The 13,922-nt window shown below is 26.6% G+C and overlaps 1 protein-coding gene across 1 annotated transcript in view; it reads left to right on the forward strand.

Moving 5' to 3' along the window:
• The window catches only part of LOC111639258 (ATP-binding cassette sub-family G member 5-like), a 20,241-nt gene extending 13,360 nt beyond the window's left edge, over positions 1-6,881 (forward strand). Inside the window, exons 2-11 of the mRNA XM_023385085.1 lie at positions 1,731-1,906; positions 1,978-2,210; positions 3,269-3,386; positions 3,450-3,641; positions 4,421-4,480; positions 5,230-5,449; positions 5,531-5,742; positions 5,834-5,972; positions 6,235-6,420; positions 6,512-6,881. Coding sequence (XP_023240853.1) covers positions 1,735-1,906; positions 1,978-2,210; positions 3,269-3,386; positions 3,450-3,641; positions 4,421-4,480; positions 5,230-5,449; positions 5,531-5,742; positions 5,834-5,972; positions 6,235-6,420; positions 6,512-6,881 — 1,902 coding nt within the window. The 5' untranslated portion in view covers positions 1,731-1,734. The remainder of the gene's footprint in view (positions 1-1,730; positions 1,907-1,977; positions 2,211-3,268; positions 3,387-3,449; positions 3,642-4,420; positions 4,481-5,229; positions 5,450-5,530; positions 5,743-5,833; positions 5,973-6,234; positions 6,421-6,511) is intronic.
• The last annotated feature ends 7,041 nt before the right edge of the window (positions 6,882-13,922 follow it).

A 13,922-nucleotide genomic window follows, 5' to 3' on the forward strand; every position in this document is an offset into this window, starting at 1 on the left:
TCAATATATTTATTTTGTTTGTACAAAATAAAAAAATAATTTTTAACGATACAATAGTCTTCGTTAGGCTTAACATCGACGAAAATTCAACGCGAAGCGACACGCAACGGAGAAAAATTTCGACATCGGATACGTTAAACTATTTTTTCGTACGTAAATCAGTTATCCGAAATATCAGTTATCCGGACAACCCCAGTCCCCAATTGATTCGGAAAATCGACGCTCTACTGTATTCCTAAAATTGTGAAGTTTAATTATTTGGTTACCAAACAGATGCTATGGCATATGTTTGGATGTAAACAGCTTGTGCTGTAACGCCTACGAGCTATAACCCGGAACACCTTATTAACTTCCTCATTATAGCGAAACTACCATGTTATGAATGGTGATGCTGAAAGAGAGTAAACGGTATAATGAATAGGAGCCAGATGCAACGTTTTGGTCTATTAGCTACATCACTGAAGATGAACCACTAAATCCGAAAAATTGCATCTGGTTCAAGTTCATAATTATATTTTCTCAATAAATTTGAAAAATATACGTTACTTTTTATGTTATATATTAGGCCCAATATTTCTATTGAAATATAAAATATAGAAACGTTCTCATTTCCTACCCATTGAACAGGGTCTTAGATGATATGGAGCCAAGATTAGTGATAATGTAAGGACGCCACCCTTCTCTGAAAGACATATAAACACGAAAAACATCTAAATTTTGAGTCTTTTTATGTCCAAAACAGGAACCAAGCTGATGCCTTCTCTATCTGACCCTACCTCTGCATTTGAAGTTTCTTTGTGCTAATTATATATTATCGTGTATAACTCCCTTTTCTAAATTAACGAAAGACGGATATCTGAAAGGACAGATAATAGGAATACACAAGGATCCATATTTGTGGTTAGTTCAGGCATTTAGATATCATCTCTCTTAGTTCTGACTTCGCGGTTATTAATAATATATCTCAAATTAAATTATGAAAGTTATTATTTATTGTACATATAGTTCTATTATTAATTATAGAAAAGTTTTAGCCTTTTCCAAAAGATCTGAAGATTTGAAATCGTCCGTTAGATTCAGTCTGTAACTTATAATTATGTCTATTTTCAAACACTAAGTTGGAAGTTCATTGTTTTGAATGAGAATTTTATTATAATGTAGACACGAGTTCAGCTGTTATTAAAGTAATAAAATATATCGTATTTCATCTTACAATTTACTCAAAACGTTACATATAAATAATTGAATAAGCTTATTATTTAACTAACATTGATAAATTATTTTATTGGAGAGCGTAGATAAGTTAACGTTAATTTTAACGTAAATTTATAAGCTTTAAAAAATGTCAATTTTAAATAAATTAGAGAAAAATTTGCAAAAAATTAAACTAGGGTTTTTATCATTCGTGCGTTAAAGCAGGCGGAAATATTTTAATTTCTCCAGATAGAAAGAAAACTATGATAAGAATGTTCATAAACTGTGACCGTACAATTCTGTCAGGTGTGACGTTGCACAAGAGTTGCTGACCTGGTCACAATGGGGACGTTCATTTTCTACGAATTCAAGTAAAAGATGATAATAAGTTTTTGTTTAATTTTGACAGTTATCGATCGGTAATCATAACTCATAAAAATTCTAAAATAGTTCACTAGATCATTGTGGTATGAATATAAGCCATTTCTTTCAATATACATTTTTTAAAAATAACTTAAAATAGATTTATTTTTCAGTAAAATGATTGCTAGTGATCATGTTTTTGAACTTGTTGATGTTACTTACACTGGCCACGTGGAGCCCGGAAGCTTCCTACAGAAATTAATTGGCACTCAACCAACTGGTATCATTTTACATAATATAACGTTAGAACTGCATACCGGAGAATTAATGGCAATTCTTGGATCCACAGGTATATATACTACTAATTTAAATATTAATATTATTATCATTTATAATTTTCAAACGACTTTTTTTCTTCAGGTAGTGGAAAACGTTCCTTGTTAGATGTGATCACATGCAGAGCAAAAGGAACCACAAGGGGTCAAGTACTCCTCAACGATGCCCCGCTGAGGAAGGAAATATTTAGAGAACAATGTGCCTACATCCCCAAAAGAGCAGATCTTTTACCAGGACTCACTGTTAAACAGACTTTGGAATATTCTTCGCAATTGACTGTGAGCTCCAAAGTATCAAAATCTGTCAGAAGAAACAGGGTACGTAACCTATATGAAATCCGGATATAGTGTCACATTTAGACAGAATATTACGTATCCATTTTGTTTTATAACAGGAAGATGGATAAGGTGAGCTTTCCATTTATAGAAAGGAAGTGGAGTAAAACGACTCTGATCTAAAATGCAATCATATGTGACACTATTAAGAAGTTATTAAGGATTGAATTTTTCTCAAAATCTAATTTAATAATAAAAATTCAAAAATTATTTATTTCTCCAAAATTTAAAATAAAAATTTCCTAATACTAATTGAAAATATATATACAGTAGAGCGTCGATTTTCCGAAAGTCAATCATCCGAAACGTCAATCATCCGAAAGAATAACAGTTGGCAAATTTAAATTTACGCCAGTGCTGTGGCGCTTCAATCTTTGGCTATGTCTTCGGCTACTCAAATATTTTACGTTTTTGATACTAAATTAACATCTGAAGTATAATTTTTTATTATTTTTATATTTTTCAATATATTTATTTTGTTTGTACAAAATAAAAAAATAATTTTTAACGATACAATAGTCTTTGTTAGGCTTAACATCGACGAAAATTCAACGCGAAGCGACACGCAACGGAGAAAAATTTCGACATCGGATACGTTAAACTATTTTTTCGTACGTAAATCAGTTATCCGAAATATCAGTTATCCGGACAACCCCAGTCCCCAATTGATTCGGAAAATCGACGCTCTACTGTATTCCTAAAATTGTGAAGTTTAATTATTTGGTTACCAAACAGATGCTATGGCATATGTTTGGATGTAAACAGCTTGTGCTGTAACGCCTACGAGCTATAACCCGGAACACCTTATTAACTTCCTCATTATAGCGAAACTACCATGTTATGAATGGTGATGCTGAAAGAGAGTAAACGGTATAATGAATAGGAGCCAGATGCAACGTTTTGGTCTATTAGCTACATCACTGAAGATGAACCACTAAATCCGAAAAATTGCATCTGGTTCAAGTTCATAATTATATTTTCTCAATAAATTTGAATTTATATTATAAATTTTATTAATATTTAATAAATCATTCTTATAGGTGAAAGAAGTATTGGCAGATTTAGCATTAAATTCTGTCTCCAATCGTGAAATTTCTACACTCGCTTCTAGTGAATATAAAAGAACAGTTATAGGTGTTGAGCTAGTTCGTGATCCAGGTAATAATAATAATTTATAATAGGATCTATGGTAAATTTATTTTAAAAATTGTTTTTATTTAGTACTTTTAGTCTTAGAAGATCCAACCCAAAATCAAGATCCTTTAAATGCATATTTTATAATGTCAATTCTTTCAAATCATGTTAAAAAATACCATCGAATGATCATTTTAACATTAGAAAAACCACGATCTGATATATTCCCATTTTTAGATCGTGTCACTTATTTATGTTTTGGAGAGATTGTTTATACAGGTAAGTTTCAACTAAATCAATGTTTAATTTAAGAAATTCAAAAACATTTTAATGAATTAAAAAAGTATTATAATTAACATAAAGATGAACATACAGTAAAATAAAACGTGCAATACGAAGGATGTTCAGGAAGAAATGCTTTAAGATCCGAACTATGTTGATTTCTAGTGAGAAAGCGTATCAAAAATTCTTTTCAAACCGGAATTATTTTCTAGATATTTTTGGATAAAATTTTGTCAAAAAATATACGTATGATTTTACAAATTCCATTTACGTCTATGAAATTTTATGCTTCAATGGATATAGTCTAGCACATGAATGAATTTCCTATGTGTAGCATAGAAACGGTCATGCACTTCTTTCTTCCGTCTTTTAATTAAACTTATAAGGGAAGATCCAAAACATAGAATATATATACCTAAATGTTATCGTAGTATTTTGCTTTCTTTTATAATCTGTATTTATTATTTATCTGGCATACATTTCTTATTTAAATTCTTTAGTAATCAAAAACAAGGTCTTCGATCCAATTATTTTTCTAAAGTTCATTGAGCATATCAGGTTCAGTAAAGAAATCTTTGTCACTTGAAAGAATAAGAATAAATATAAAAAAATGTTCTGATTTAGAAGAGTGACTGCCCTAATTAATCTTCAGAATTAGAAAACGAAAACAAATTAAAGATAGTTAATTTGATTAATATTAATCATTGATCTATGAGCAAAAGGAAATGCAAAAACTAAAAATTTATTTATAATTATTAAATTTATTTTTATAATAGTAATAGAAAAAGTAATAGCAATTTATGAAGTAATAGAAAAAGAAAGGCTATTTTGGATGGGTAAGGTATAATGCAAAGTTTACGGTAATTATAATAAAAAATTATGACAACTGTGATAAAAAGTTTAATGTAATCGCAATAAAGAATTTAAGGTAATTATATATAGGATTTAATCAGAGTTATTTAAAAATTGAAAACAGATAACTGATTGGATTAAACACTATCTGAAGTATTCGAAGGTATAAACGTGAGTTGAAACGAACAATTAATTAATCAAAATAGAGAAAGAGAGAGCGAGACAAAGATCTGAATTAAAATTTTCAGAGATTAGCCTAAAAGAGCTTGCAACATGTTATATAAAATTATAAACTTTATTTTATGCTCTCTTCATCGTTGTTAGCAATTTATAACATGATGTATAATATCATAAAAAGTAATCGTTATTAGTAACGCCACACACAACGCTATCCACAATCGAAATGTCATAAAAATTAATATTTTGTAATTTTATAAATTCAAAATTTCCAGACATACAAACATTCAGTGTTTATAAATGTAAAATAATATAATCTATTATATTTTTAAAAATTTCATTATAACTGTTAATTTAGTTTTATTTCCTAATATTAAAAAACATTTTAGAAAATTTTTATATAAAATCTATATATTAAACTTCAGATATATTTATTTATTTATGAAACATATAAAGTATAATTATGCATTTATATTTAAATATAACAATAAGATTAAAGCATAAAACTTTAGCAAGAAATTATTAACAAATAATCAACATTTCACTATAANTTCAGTTTGTCTTTCGACTGTCGATCGTCAAACAAGAGAACGATTTATTTCTTCAAGTTGTCAAATTGCTAGCCTAGTTGAGAAATTTAAAAATGAAGGTGCACAATTTCGAAAATATGCTCATCCCCCAGCCGAAATGACAGATCATACAACTACTAAATATAAATTACCATTAACTGCTTACGGTTCACCGTCCTCTTACCAAGTTCTTTTTGCATTAATTAGGTAATAATGATAAGAATATTAATCTGTAAATTTATCATTGTTTTGTCTCTACTTTATTAATGGTTACTGTTATTATTACAGGAGGAGTTATGCAAGTGTATTAAGCTGCAACAGTCGTTCCTTAAGAGAAGCATTTGTTCGATTATTGATACTTCCATTATTTTTTTCTTTTTTATTTTTATTCTATTTTCCTATTGATAGTTATCAGCATAGTTTTGTTACTCGAAATGGTCTAGTTTTCAATTGTTTAACGGCTGTTACCTTCCTCTCAGCTGCTATTACAGCTGTAGGATGTAAGATAATTTTTATTTAACATTAAGTAATTTAATAATATACTTTTTTTAAAGAGATAATTATTATAGAGTTTAATATACATTTTTTCAGATGCACCTCATAGAAATCGTTACTATCAAGAAACTAGGAACGATATGTATAATGGTTCTTTATTTATTTTGTCTCAAATTATGTACAGTTTCATCTTAAGTGGAATTAGTATTTGGGCTTCAGGATCAATTATTTATTTGTAAGCATAACTTTAATCAAAATCTATAATTTAAAATTCAGCTTTTTTAAAATATAAATCCTAACTTACCATACTTATTATACAGAAAATTCTTATTATCCATCTAAAACTGGTCGAAAAAACGAAAAATTCGCTTATCTTTTTGTAAATCCTTTATAGAATTGAATTATAAAATGATTTACTCTATAATAAACAGTTTATAATTTATAATTTAATTTAATTTTAAAGTAACATTATTATATTGATACGACTGTGTTTCTAGTCTAGCAAGAATGAGACAAGACTTAATTAGGTGGAGCAAATTTTGTGCTGTTTTATGGACAGTTTACATATTTACAGAGAACTTTACTATGTCATTAATGGTATTTATAAAAAATTCATATACCTCGTTCGTCACCTCCATTTATATATTACTCTTACAGATAACTTTAGGAAGTGGAACTGTAAGGTAAGAAAGTGTTACTATAAAACATTGACGTAACTTATATTATAAAATCTTTATTTTTGAGTTTTGAAAGTATTTATTTCTTGTATTTTAGATCTCTATCATCGCTACCTGACATGCTTTACTATCTTAGCTATGGTATAATATACAGATATGCTGGAGCATTTCTTAATTATAACGAATTTGCTGACCATCCTCAATTGGATCATGCACCATATTTTAATGGTTCCGATCGTGTTCCATGTCCTAATAACAATAATATTCCAGGACGTTGCCTTTATTTGAACGGAACACATTATTTATCTCAACGTTACCATATAAATTCATCATTTTATGGTAACGATTTGAATTTTGAATTGAATTTTATCATATGTTTTGTATTCGCTTGTGGTATGTGGATAGCTAATGTAGTTCTTTATTTATTGCCAGTACCTTTATCTATCAAAGAAAAGTTTTGTAATTAAGAAATTATAGTTTATTTTTGTTTAATTTTAAATTATTTATTATCCAATAAAAAATATCATTTACGCGCANGTGGCGTAACTATTATTAAGGGTGGTTAAGCGACGCTAAAATTTAATGTTGTAAGGGGGCCAAACAATATCTGGGCACTGTTTTTTCAAAACAATATAAATATAATCATTCTTTATTTTTATAATAGTAATAGAAAAAGTAATAGCAATTTATGAAGTAATAGAAAAAGAAAGGCTATTTTGGATGGGTAAGGTATAATGCAAAGTTTACGGTAATTATAATAAAAAATTATGACAACTGTGATAAAAAGTTTAATGTAATCGCAATAAAGAATTTAAGGTAATTATATATAGGATTTAATCAGAGTTATTTAAAAATTGAAAACAGATAACTGATTGGATTAAACACTATCTGAAGTATTCGAAGGTATAAACGTGAGTTGAAACGAACAATTAATTAATCAAAATAGAGAAAGAGAGAGCGAGACAAAGATCTGAATTAAAATTTTCAGAGATTAGCCTAAAAGAGCTTGCAACATGTTATATAAAATTATAAACTTTATTTTATGCTCTCTTCATCGTTGTTAGCAATTTATAACATGATGTATAATATCATAAAAAGTAATCGTTATTAGTAACGCCACACACAACGCTATCCACAATCGAAATGTCATAAAAATTAATATTTTAACATAACTTAATATCTGCAATAGCAGATAATTATATTTTACAAAAAATAAAACTACTTTTCAGTATCCATAACTTCGTTTTTATCCGCTGGAACATGAGGTATATAATGAAGCAAACGTCCTGTTGTATCATATAAAGGTAATCTTCGAAATCTTTCTCTTTTAACAAATTCTTGATAATAATAATCGAGTCTTAAACTTTCTCTTTCTTTTCTCATATATTTAATTAACAATATTAACAAACTTAACGCATAAAACATTAAAACGAAAATAATATATATGAAGGCATTGGCATTACGATCATTCATATCATCACTTGTTGCAGGAAGTCCAAATTTATGTTTTAAGTAACTGCTTAAGTTTCTGCAAACATCTTCAGGCGCTTGTACTGTATTATTTTCGCTAAAAATAGCAGAAATATTTGTAAAATTTATTTCAAAATACATATTAATATTAATAGAATAATAATTAAAGTCGAGAAAAATGACCCAATTAATTAGAAATCGTGCTTTCTTGTTTGTAAGAAATAAAGGCGGGTACAAAAGTCAGTTAACCAAGATATCAATTGACTTTTAGGTAATCCTGTGTGTACAGTAAACGCTTGTTTTTACGATCCAATCGGTTTTTGAAAAATTATTAATACGCTTACGATGCGATACCCTTTCCCGTAAGCTAAATGTTATAAATTGAGATTCCGTTCATAATAATTTATAATTTTAATTACATAAATCATTTTGTAGAAAGAAAACATATTCGATTGTAAGTACTGTATTTTGTATACTGTAGATATAAATAATAAAAGTCGTAAAAACGAGAAATTTATAGCGAGCATCGTAAAATGGGGTATGCTTCGAGTTTATATATAGGTCTAGATGATGAAAATATTTAAGTATGAAACTCATTTAATATTAAAAACAAAAACATTTCAAGTAAAATTTTTGAATAAAATCATAAAATTTGAGTAGCTTAGTTTTATTTATTATAAAAATTAAAATTTATACTTCAAATCCTTAATTTATACTTGCATTAACAAACAAAATGTTGTTATTCAAATTCATGTGAGTAAAAAAATTTACTCCAACTTAAGCTCAACTATAAATTTCAAATTAAACTAACGATTCAATACTCAGTTGTTTGTAATAAAATAATTAAAATGTACACTTTCAACTCTTAACTCAAACTAATTAACTACTACAATTAGCAAGTCTACCTTTAAATTTCCTACAAACAAGAATTAATTAATAAGAATAGAAAAAAAACTGCATATTAAATAATAAGCGTTACAATTAATTTATAAATCACAAAATAAAATATATTAAATCCATATTTAAAATTAAAAAAAAAACACTGTAAATATAAATAAATCACAAGTTTGCAAAATCACAAAGTATATTTATATATTTGAAAGAAGTAAAAAGTTTACTGTAATTTAATAATATATATATAATTAAAGTTTCACTGTATTTTTATTTATTCATTAAATAAATAAATAATTAAAAATACAACATAATCAAGCTGATTTAAAAAATAAAAAATATTGAACATTTGGAAGGATAAAATGCATTAGACTTACTTCATTGCTAACGTTTCATATATATACACTTTTGACAGATAAAGTGGAATAAATATAGAAGACAAGTTAAACTATGTACTTTCCAAAGACAGGTGAGATTTTCGAATTTAAAATTGATCTTTGATATACGCATGCGTAAAAAACATCATCACACGCAATCATTTTGGTCACAAAATGGTCATGTGTTACCAAGGTGATAAATGTTGAGTTGTGGGACATCACAAAATGGCACTAGCATATATTATCTGTCATTGGGTATTTAATTTGAAGGTCATATGTCGATTGTAAATCGTATTGATAAAATTTGGTAATAGGTACTAGTTATTATATGATTGAAAATGCTTAAAGAACGAATAATAAAAGATATAATTGATATTTTATAAAAATAAAGAATGATGATAAATCATTCTTTATTTTTATAATAGTAATAGAAAAAGTAATAGCAATTTATGAAGTAATAGAAAAAGAAAGGCTATTTTGGATGGGTAAGGTATAATGCAAAGTTTACGGTAATTATAATAAAAAATTATGACAACTGTGATAAAAAGTTTAATGTAATCGCAATAAAGAATTTAAGGTAATTATATATAGGATTTAATCAGAGTTATTTAAAAATTGAAAACAGATAACTGATTGGATTAAACACTATCTGAAGTATTCGAAGGTATAAACGTGAGTTGAAACGAACAATTAATTAATCAAAATAGAGAAAGAGAGAGCGAGACAAAGATCTGAATTAAAATTTTCAGAGATTAGCCTAAAAGAGCTTGCAACATGTTATATAAAATTATAAACTTTATTTTATGCTCTCTTCATCGTTGTTAGCAATTTATAACATGATGTATAATATCATAAAAAGTAATCGTTATTAGTAACGCCACACACAACGCTATCCACAATCGAAATGTCATAAAAATTAATATTTTGTAATTTTATAAATTCAAAATTTCCAGACATACAAACATTCAGTGTTTATAAATGTAAAATAATATAATCTATTATATTTTTAAAAATTTCATTATAACTGTTAATTTAGTTTTATTTCCTAATATTAAAAAACATTTTAGAAAATTTTTATATAAAATCTATATATTAAACTTCAGATATATTTATTTATTTATGAAACATATAAAGTATAATTATGCATTTATATTTAAATATAACAATAAGATTAAAGCATAAAACTTTAGCAAGAAATTATTAACAAATAATCAACATTTCACTATAAGTTGATATATTAATATATGATGAAGATTATGGAATGTGTAAAACAATTTATATTATTGTTTTATTTATAGAACATAATTAATTTTTTAAAGTATATTTATAACTAAAAACAAATTTCATAGCTATTTATTTATTAACACTAACAGATCATGTGTATTGACTTCACTAACGTTAATTAAATTACACTTAACACATTCAGTCACGTTTATGTAATAATTTATTAATAGTTTGCTTATAAAAAATTAAAGCATTTGGTGATTTTTCATGACTTGTAAATTTTAATAATTTATTAAAGCGCTTTAATGGTTCCATAAACTTGTGTTATTTAATAATAGACTTAACTTTAAAGTTAAGTCTAAGACATATTTTATTAATTAATAAGCATTGGCTATTTCGGATTTTGCCTAGGACTTCATGCTTTTAAGGAACTCAGACACTTGTTCAATATTCGATCTAACTTACATCGTTTACTTGGAATGTAGTAATGGCCATTATCATAAGCATTACGCATTATGAAACATCTTGCGCTCAGCACATAATGCCCAGGAGTCTCAACAAAACAATAAATAAAAATAAAAGTAATGAAAATTAAACAACAGGGAAACGAAAGAAAACAAGTAGACTATATAAATACAGTAGACTACATTTATAAATATCATATAAATTGAAAGTAGAGAGCACAGCGTTAGTCACTAGAGGGACCTCCACAACTGAGTACCCTTGGGTACCAAATAAATAATACCGTATCTGAATGTGATATAGACTTTATGTTATAGAAACATATAAAAAGTCTCGCAAAATCCACGCTCGCCTTGTTCTTATTTATTTTTTATAACTTAAACGCAAGTACACGCCTGTCAATAGGCGATCTTGCTCCAATATTCGGAATCCAGTATCCGCAAGGATCTAAGAAATCTTATACAAGAAAGACCCTACACAAGCGTGAATTTGTGATATCCTTTTTATAAAAGATTACTTAATGTAGATGTCTAAAACAATATTGTAATTTCTAGGATCCTTTTAAAGACCATAACTATAGCAAAATATAAAAAGTGTACAGTACAGTAAAATATATACCAAGAAATAAAGATTTTTTCCTTAATTAATACTGTATACCGAAAATACAATGAAACCTATAATATACAGTATAACAAATATTTTTGAGACCCGCTAAATGTAAATCGTAGGCCAGATGGCTCTACTGGTTCCTTGTGAGAAGCCTGAATACAGATTCCGAGTATTGAATTAAACTCAACATTGCCAAGAATATACACGGTATTATTTATATTTGAAACTAAAAAAAGACATTTAACAAAAATCATGAATGTCGATACATAAAATTTCCACTGAATATAATTTATATTTATAATTTTATCATATAACGCAATAGAATTTACATTTAATATTATAATTATAAAACTTTAATTTGATATTCTTAATTTATAACATATTATAAAGGTTTTTTTAACCAATAAATAATTAAAAATACAACATAATCAAGCTGATTTAAAAAATAAAAAATATTGAACATTTGGAAGGATAAAATGCATTAGACTTACTTCATTGCTAACGTTTCATATATATACACTTTTGACAGATAAAGTGGAATAAATATAGAAGACAAGTTAAACTATGTACTTTCCAAAGACAGGTGAGATTTTCGAATTTAAAATTGATCTTTGATATACGCATGCGTAAAAAACATCATCACACGCAATCATTTTGGTCACAAAATGGTCATGTGTTACCAAGGTGATAAATGTTGAGTTGTGGGACATCACAAAATGGCACTAGCATATATTATCTGTCATTGGGTATTTAATTTGAAGGTCATATGTCGATTGTAAATCGTATTGATAAAATTTGGTAATAGGTACTAGTTATTATATGATTGAAAATGCTTAAAGAACGAATAATAAAAGATATAATTGATATTTTATAAAAATAAAGAATGATGATAAATCATTCTTTATTTTTATAATAGTAATAGAAAAAGTAATAGCAATTTATGAAGTAATAGAAAAAGAAAGGCTATTTTGGATGGGTAAGGTATAATGCAAAGTTTACGGTAATTATAATAAAAAATTATGACAACTGTGATAAAAAGTTTAATGTAATCGCAATAAAGAATTTAAGGTAATTATATATAGGATTTAATCAGAGTTATTTAAAAATTGAAAACAGATAACTGATTGGATTAAACACTATCTGAAGTATTCGAAGGTATAAACGTGAGTTGAAACGAACAATTAATTAATCAAAATAGAGAAAGAGAGAGCGAGACAAAGATCTGAATTAAAATTTTCAGAGATTAGCCTAAAAGAGCTTGCAACATGTTATATAAAATTATAAACTTTATTTTATGCTCTCTTCATCGTTGTTAGCAATTTATAACATGATGTATAATATCATAAAAAGTAATCGTTATTAGTAACGCCACACACAACGCTATCCACAATCGAAATGTCATAAAAATTAATATTTTGTAATTTTATAAATTCAAAATTTCCAGACATACAAACATTCAGTGTTTATAAATGTAAAATAATATAATCTATTATATTTTTAAAAATTTCATTATAACTGTTAATTTAGTTTTATTTCCTAATATTAAAAAACATTTTAGAAAATTTTTATATAAAATCTATATATTAAACTTCAGATATATTTATTTATTTATGAAACATATAAAGTATAATTATGCATTTATATTTAAATATAACAATAAGATTAAAGCATAAAACTTTAGCAAGAAATTATTAACAAATAATCAACATTTCACTATAAGTTGATATATTAATATATGATGAAGATTATGGAATGTGTAAAACAATTTATATTATTGTTTTATTTATAGAACATAATTAATTTTTTAAAGTATATTTATAACTAAAAACAAATTTCATAGCTATTTATTTATTAACACTAACAGATCATGTGTATTGACTTCACTAACGTTAATTAAATTACACTTAACACATTCAGTCACGTTTATGTAATAATTTATTAATAGTTTGCTTATAAAAAATTAAAGCATTTGGTGATTTTTCATGACTTGTAAATTTTAATAATTTATTAAAGCGCTTTAATGGTTCCATAAACTTGTGTTATTTAATAATAGACTTAACTTTAAAGTTAAGTCTAAGACATATTTTATTAATTAATAAGCATTGGCTATTTCGGATTTTGCCTAGGACTTCATGCTTTTAAGGAACTCAGACACTTGTTCAATATTCGATCTAACTTACATCGTTTACTTGGAATGTAGTAATGGCCATTATCATAAGCATTACGCATTATGAAACATCTTGCGCTCAGCACATAATGCCCAGGAGTCTCAACAAAACAATAAATAAAAATAAAAGTAATGAAAATTAAACAACAGGGAAACGAAAGAAAACAAGTAGACTATATAAATACAGTAGACTACATTTATAAATATCATATAAATTGAAAGTAGAGAGCACAGCGTTAGTCACTAGAGGGACCTCCACAACTGAGTACCCTTGGGTACCAAATAAATAATACCGTATCTGAATGTGA

Source organism: Centruroides sculpturatus, unplaced genomic scaffold (genome assembly GCF_000671375.1).
Source record: "Centruroides sculpturatus isolate CEXI.00-Female unplaced genomic scaffold, Cexi_2.0 scaffold1263, whole genome shotgun sequence".
Classification (NCBI taxonomy): domain Eukaryota; kingdom Metazoa; phylum Arthropoda; class Arachnida; order Scorpiones; family Buthidae; genus Centruroides; species Centruroides sculpturatus.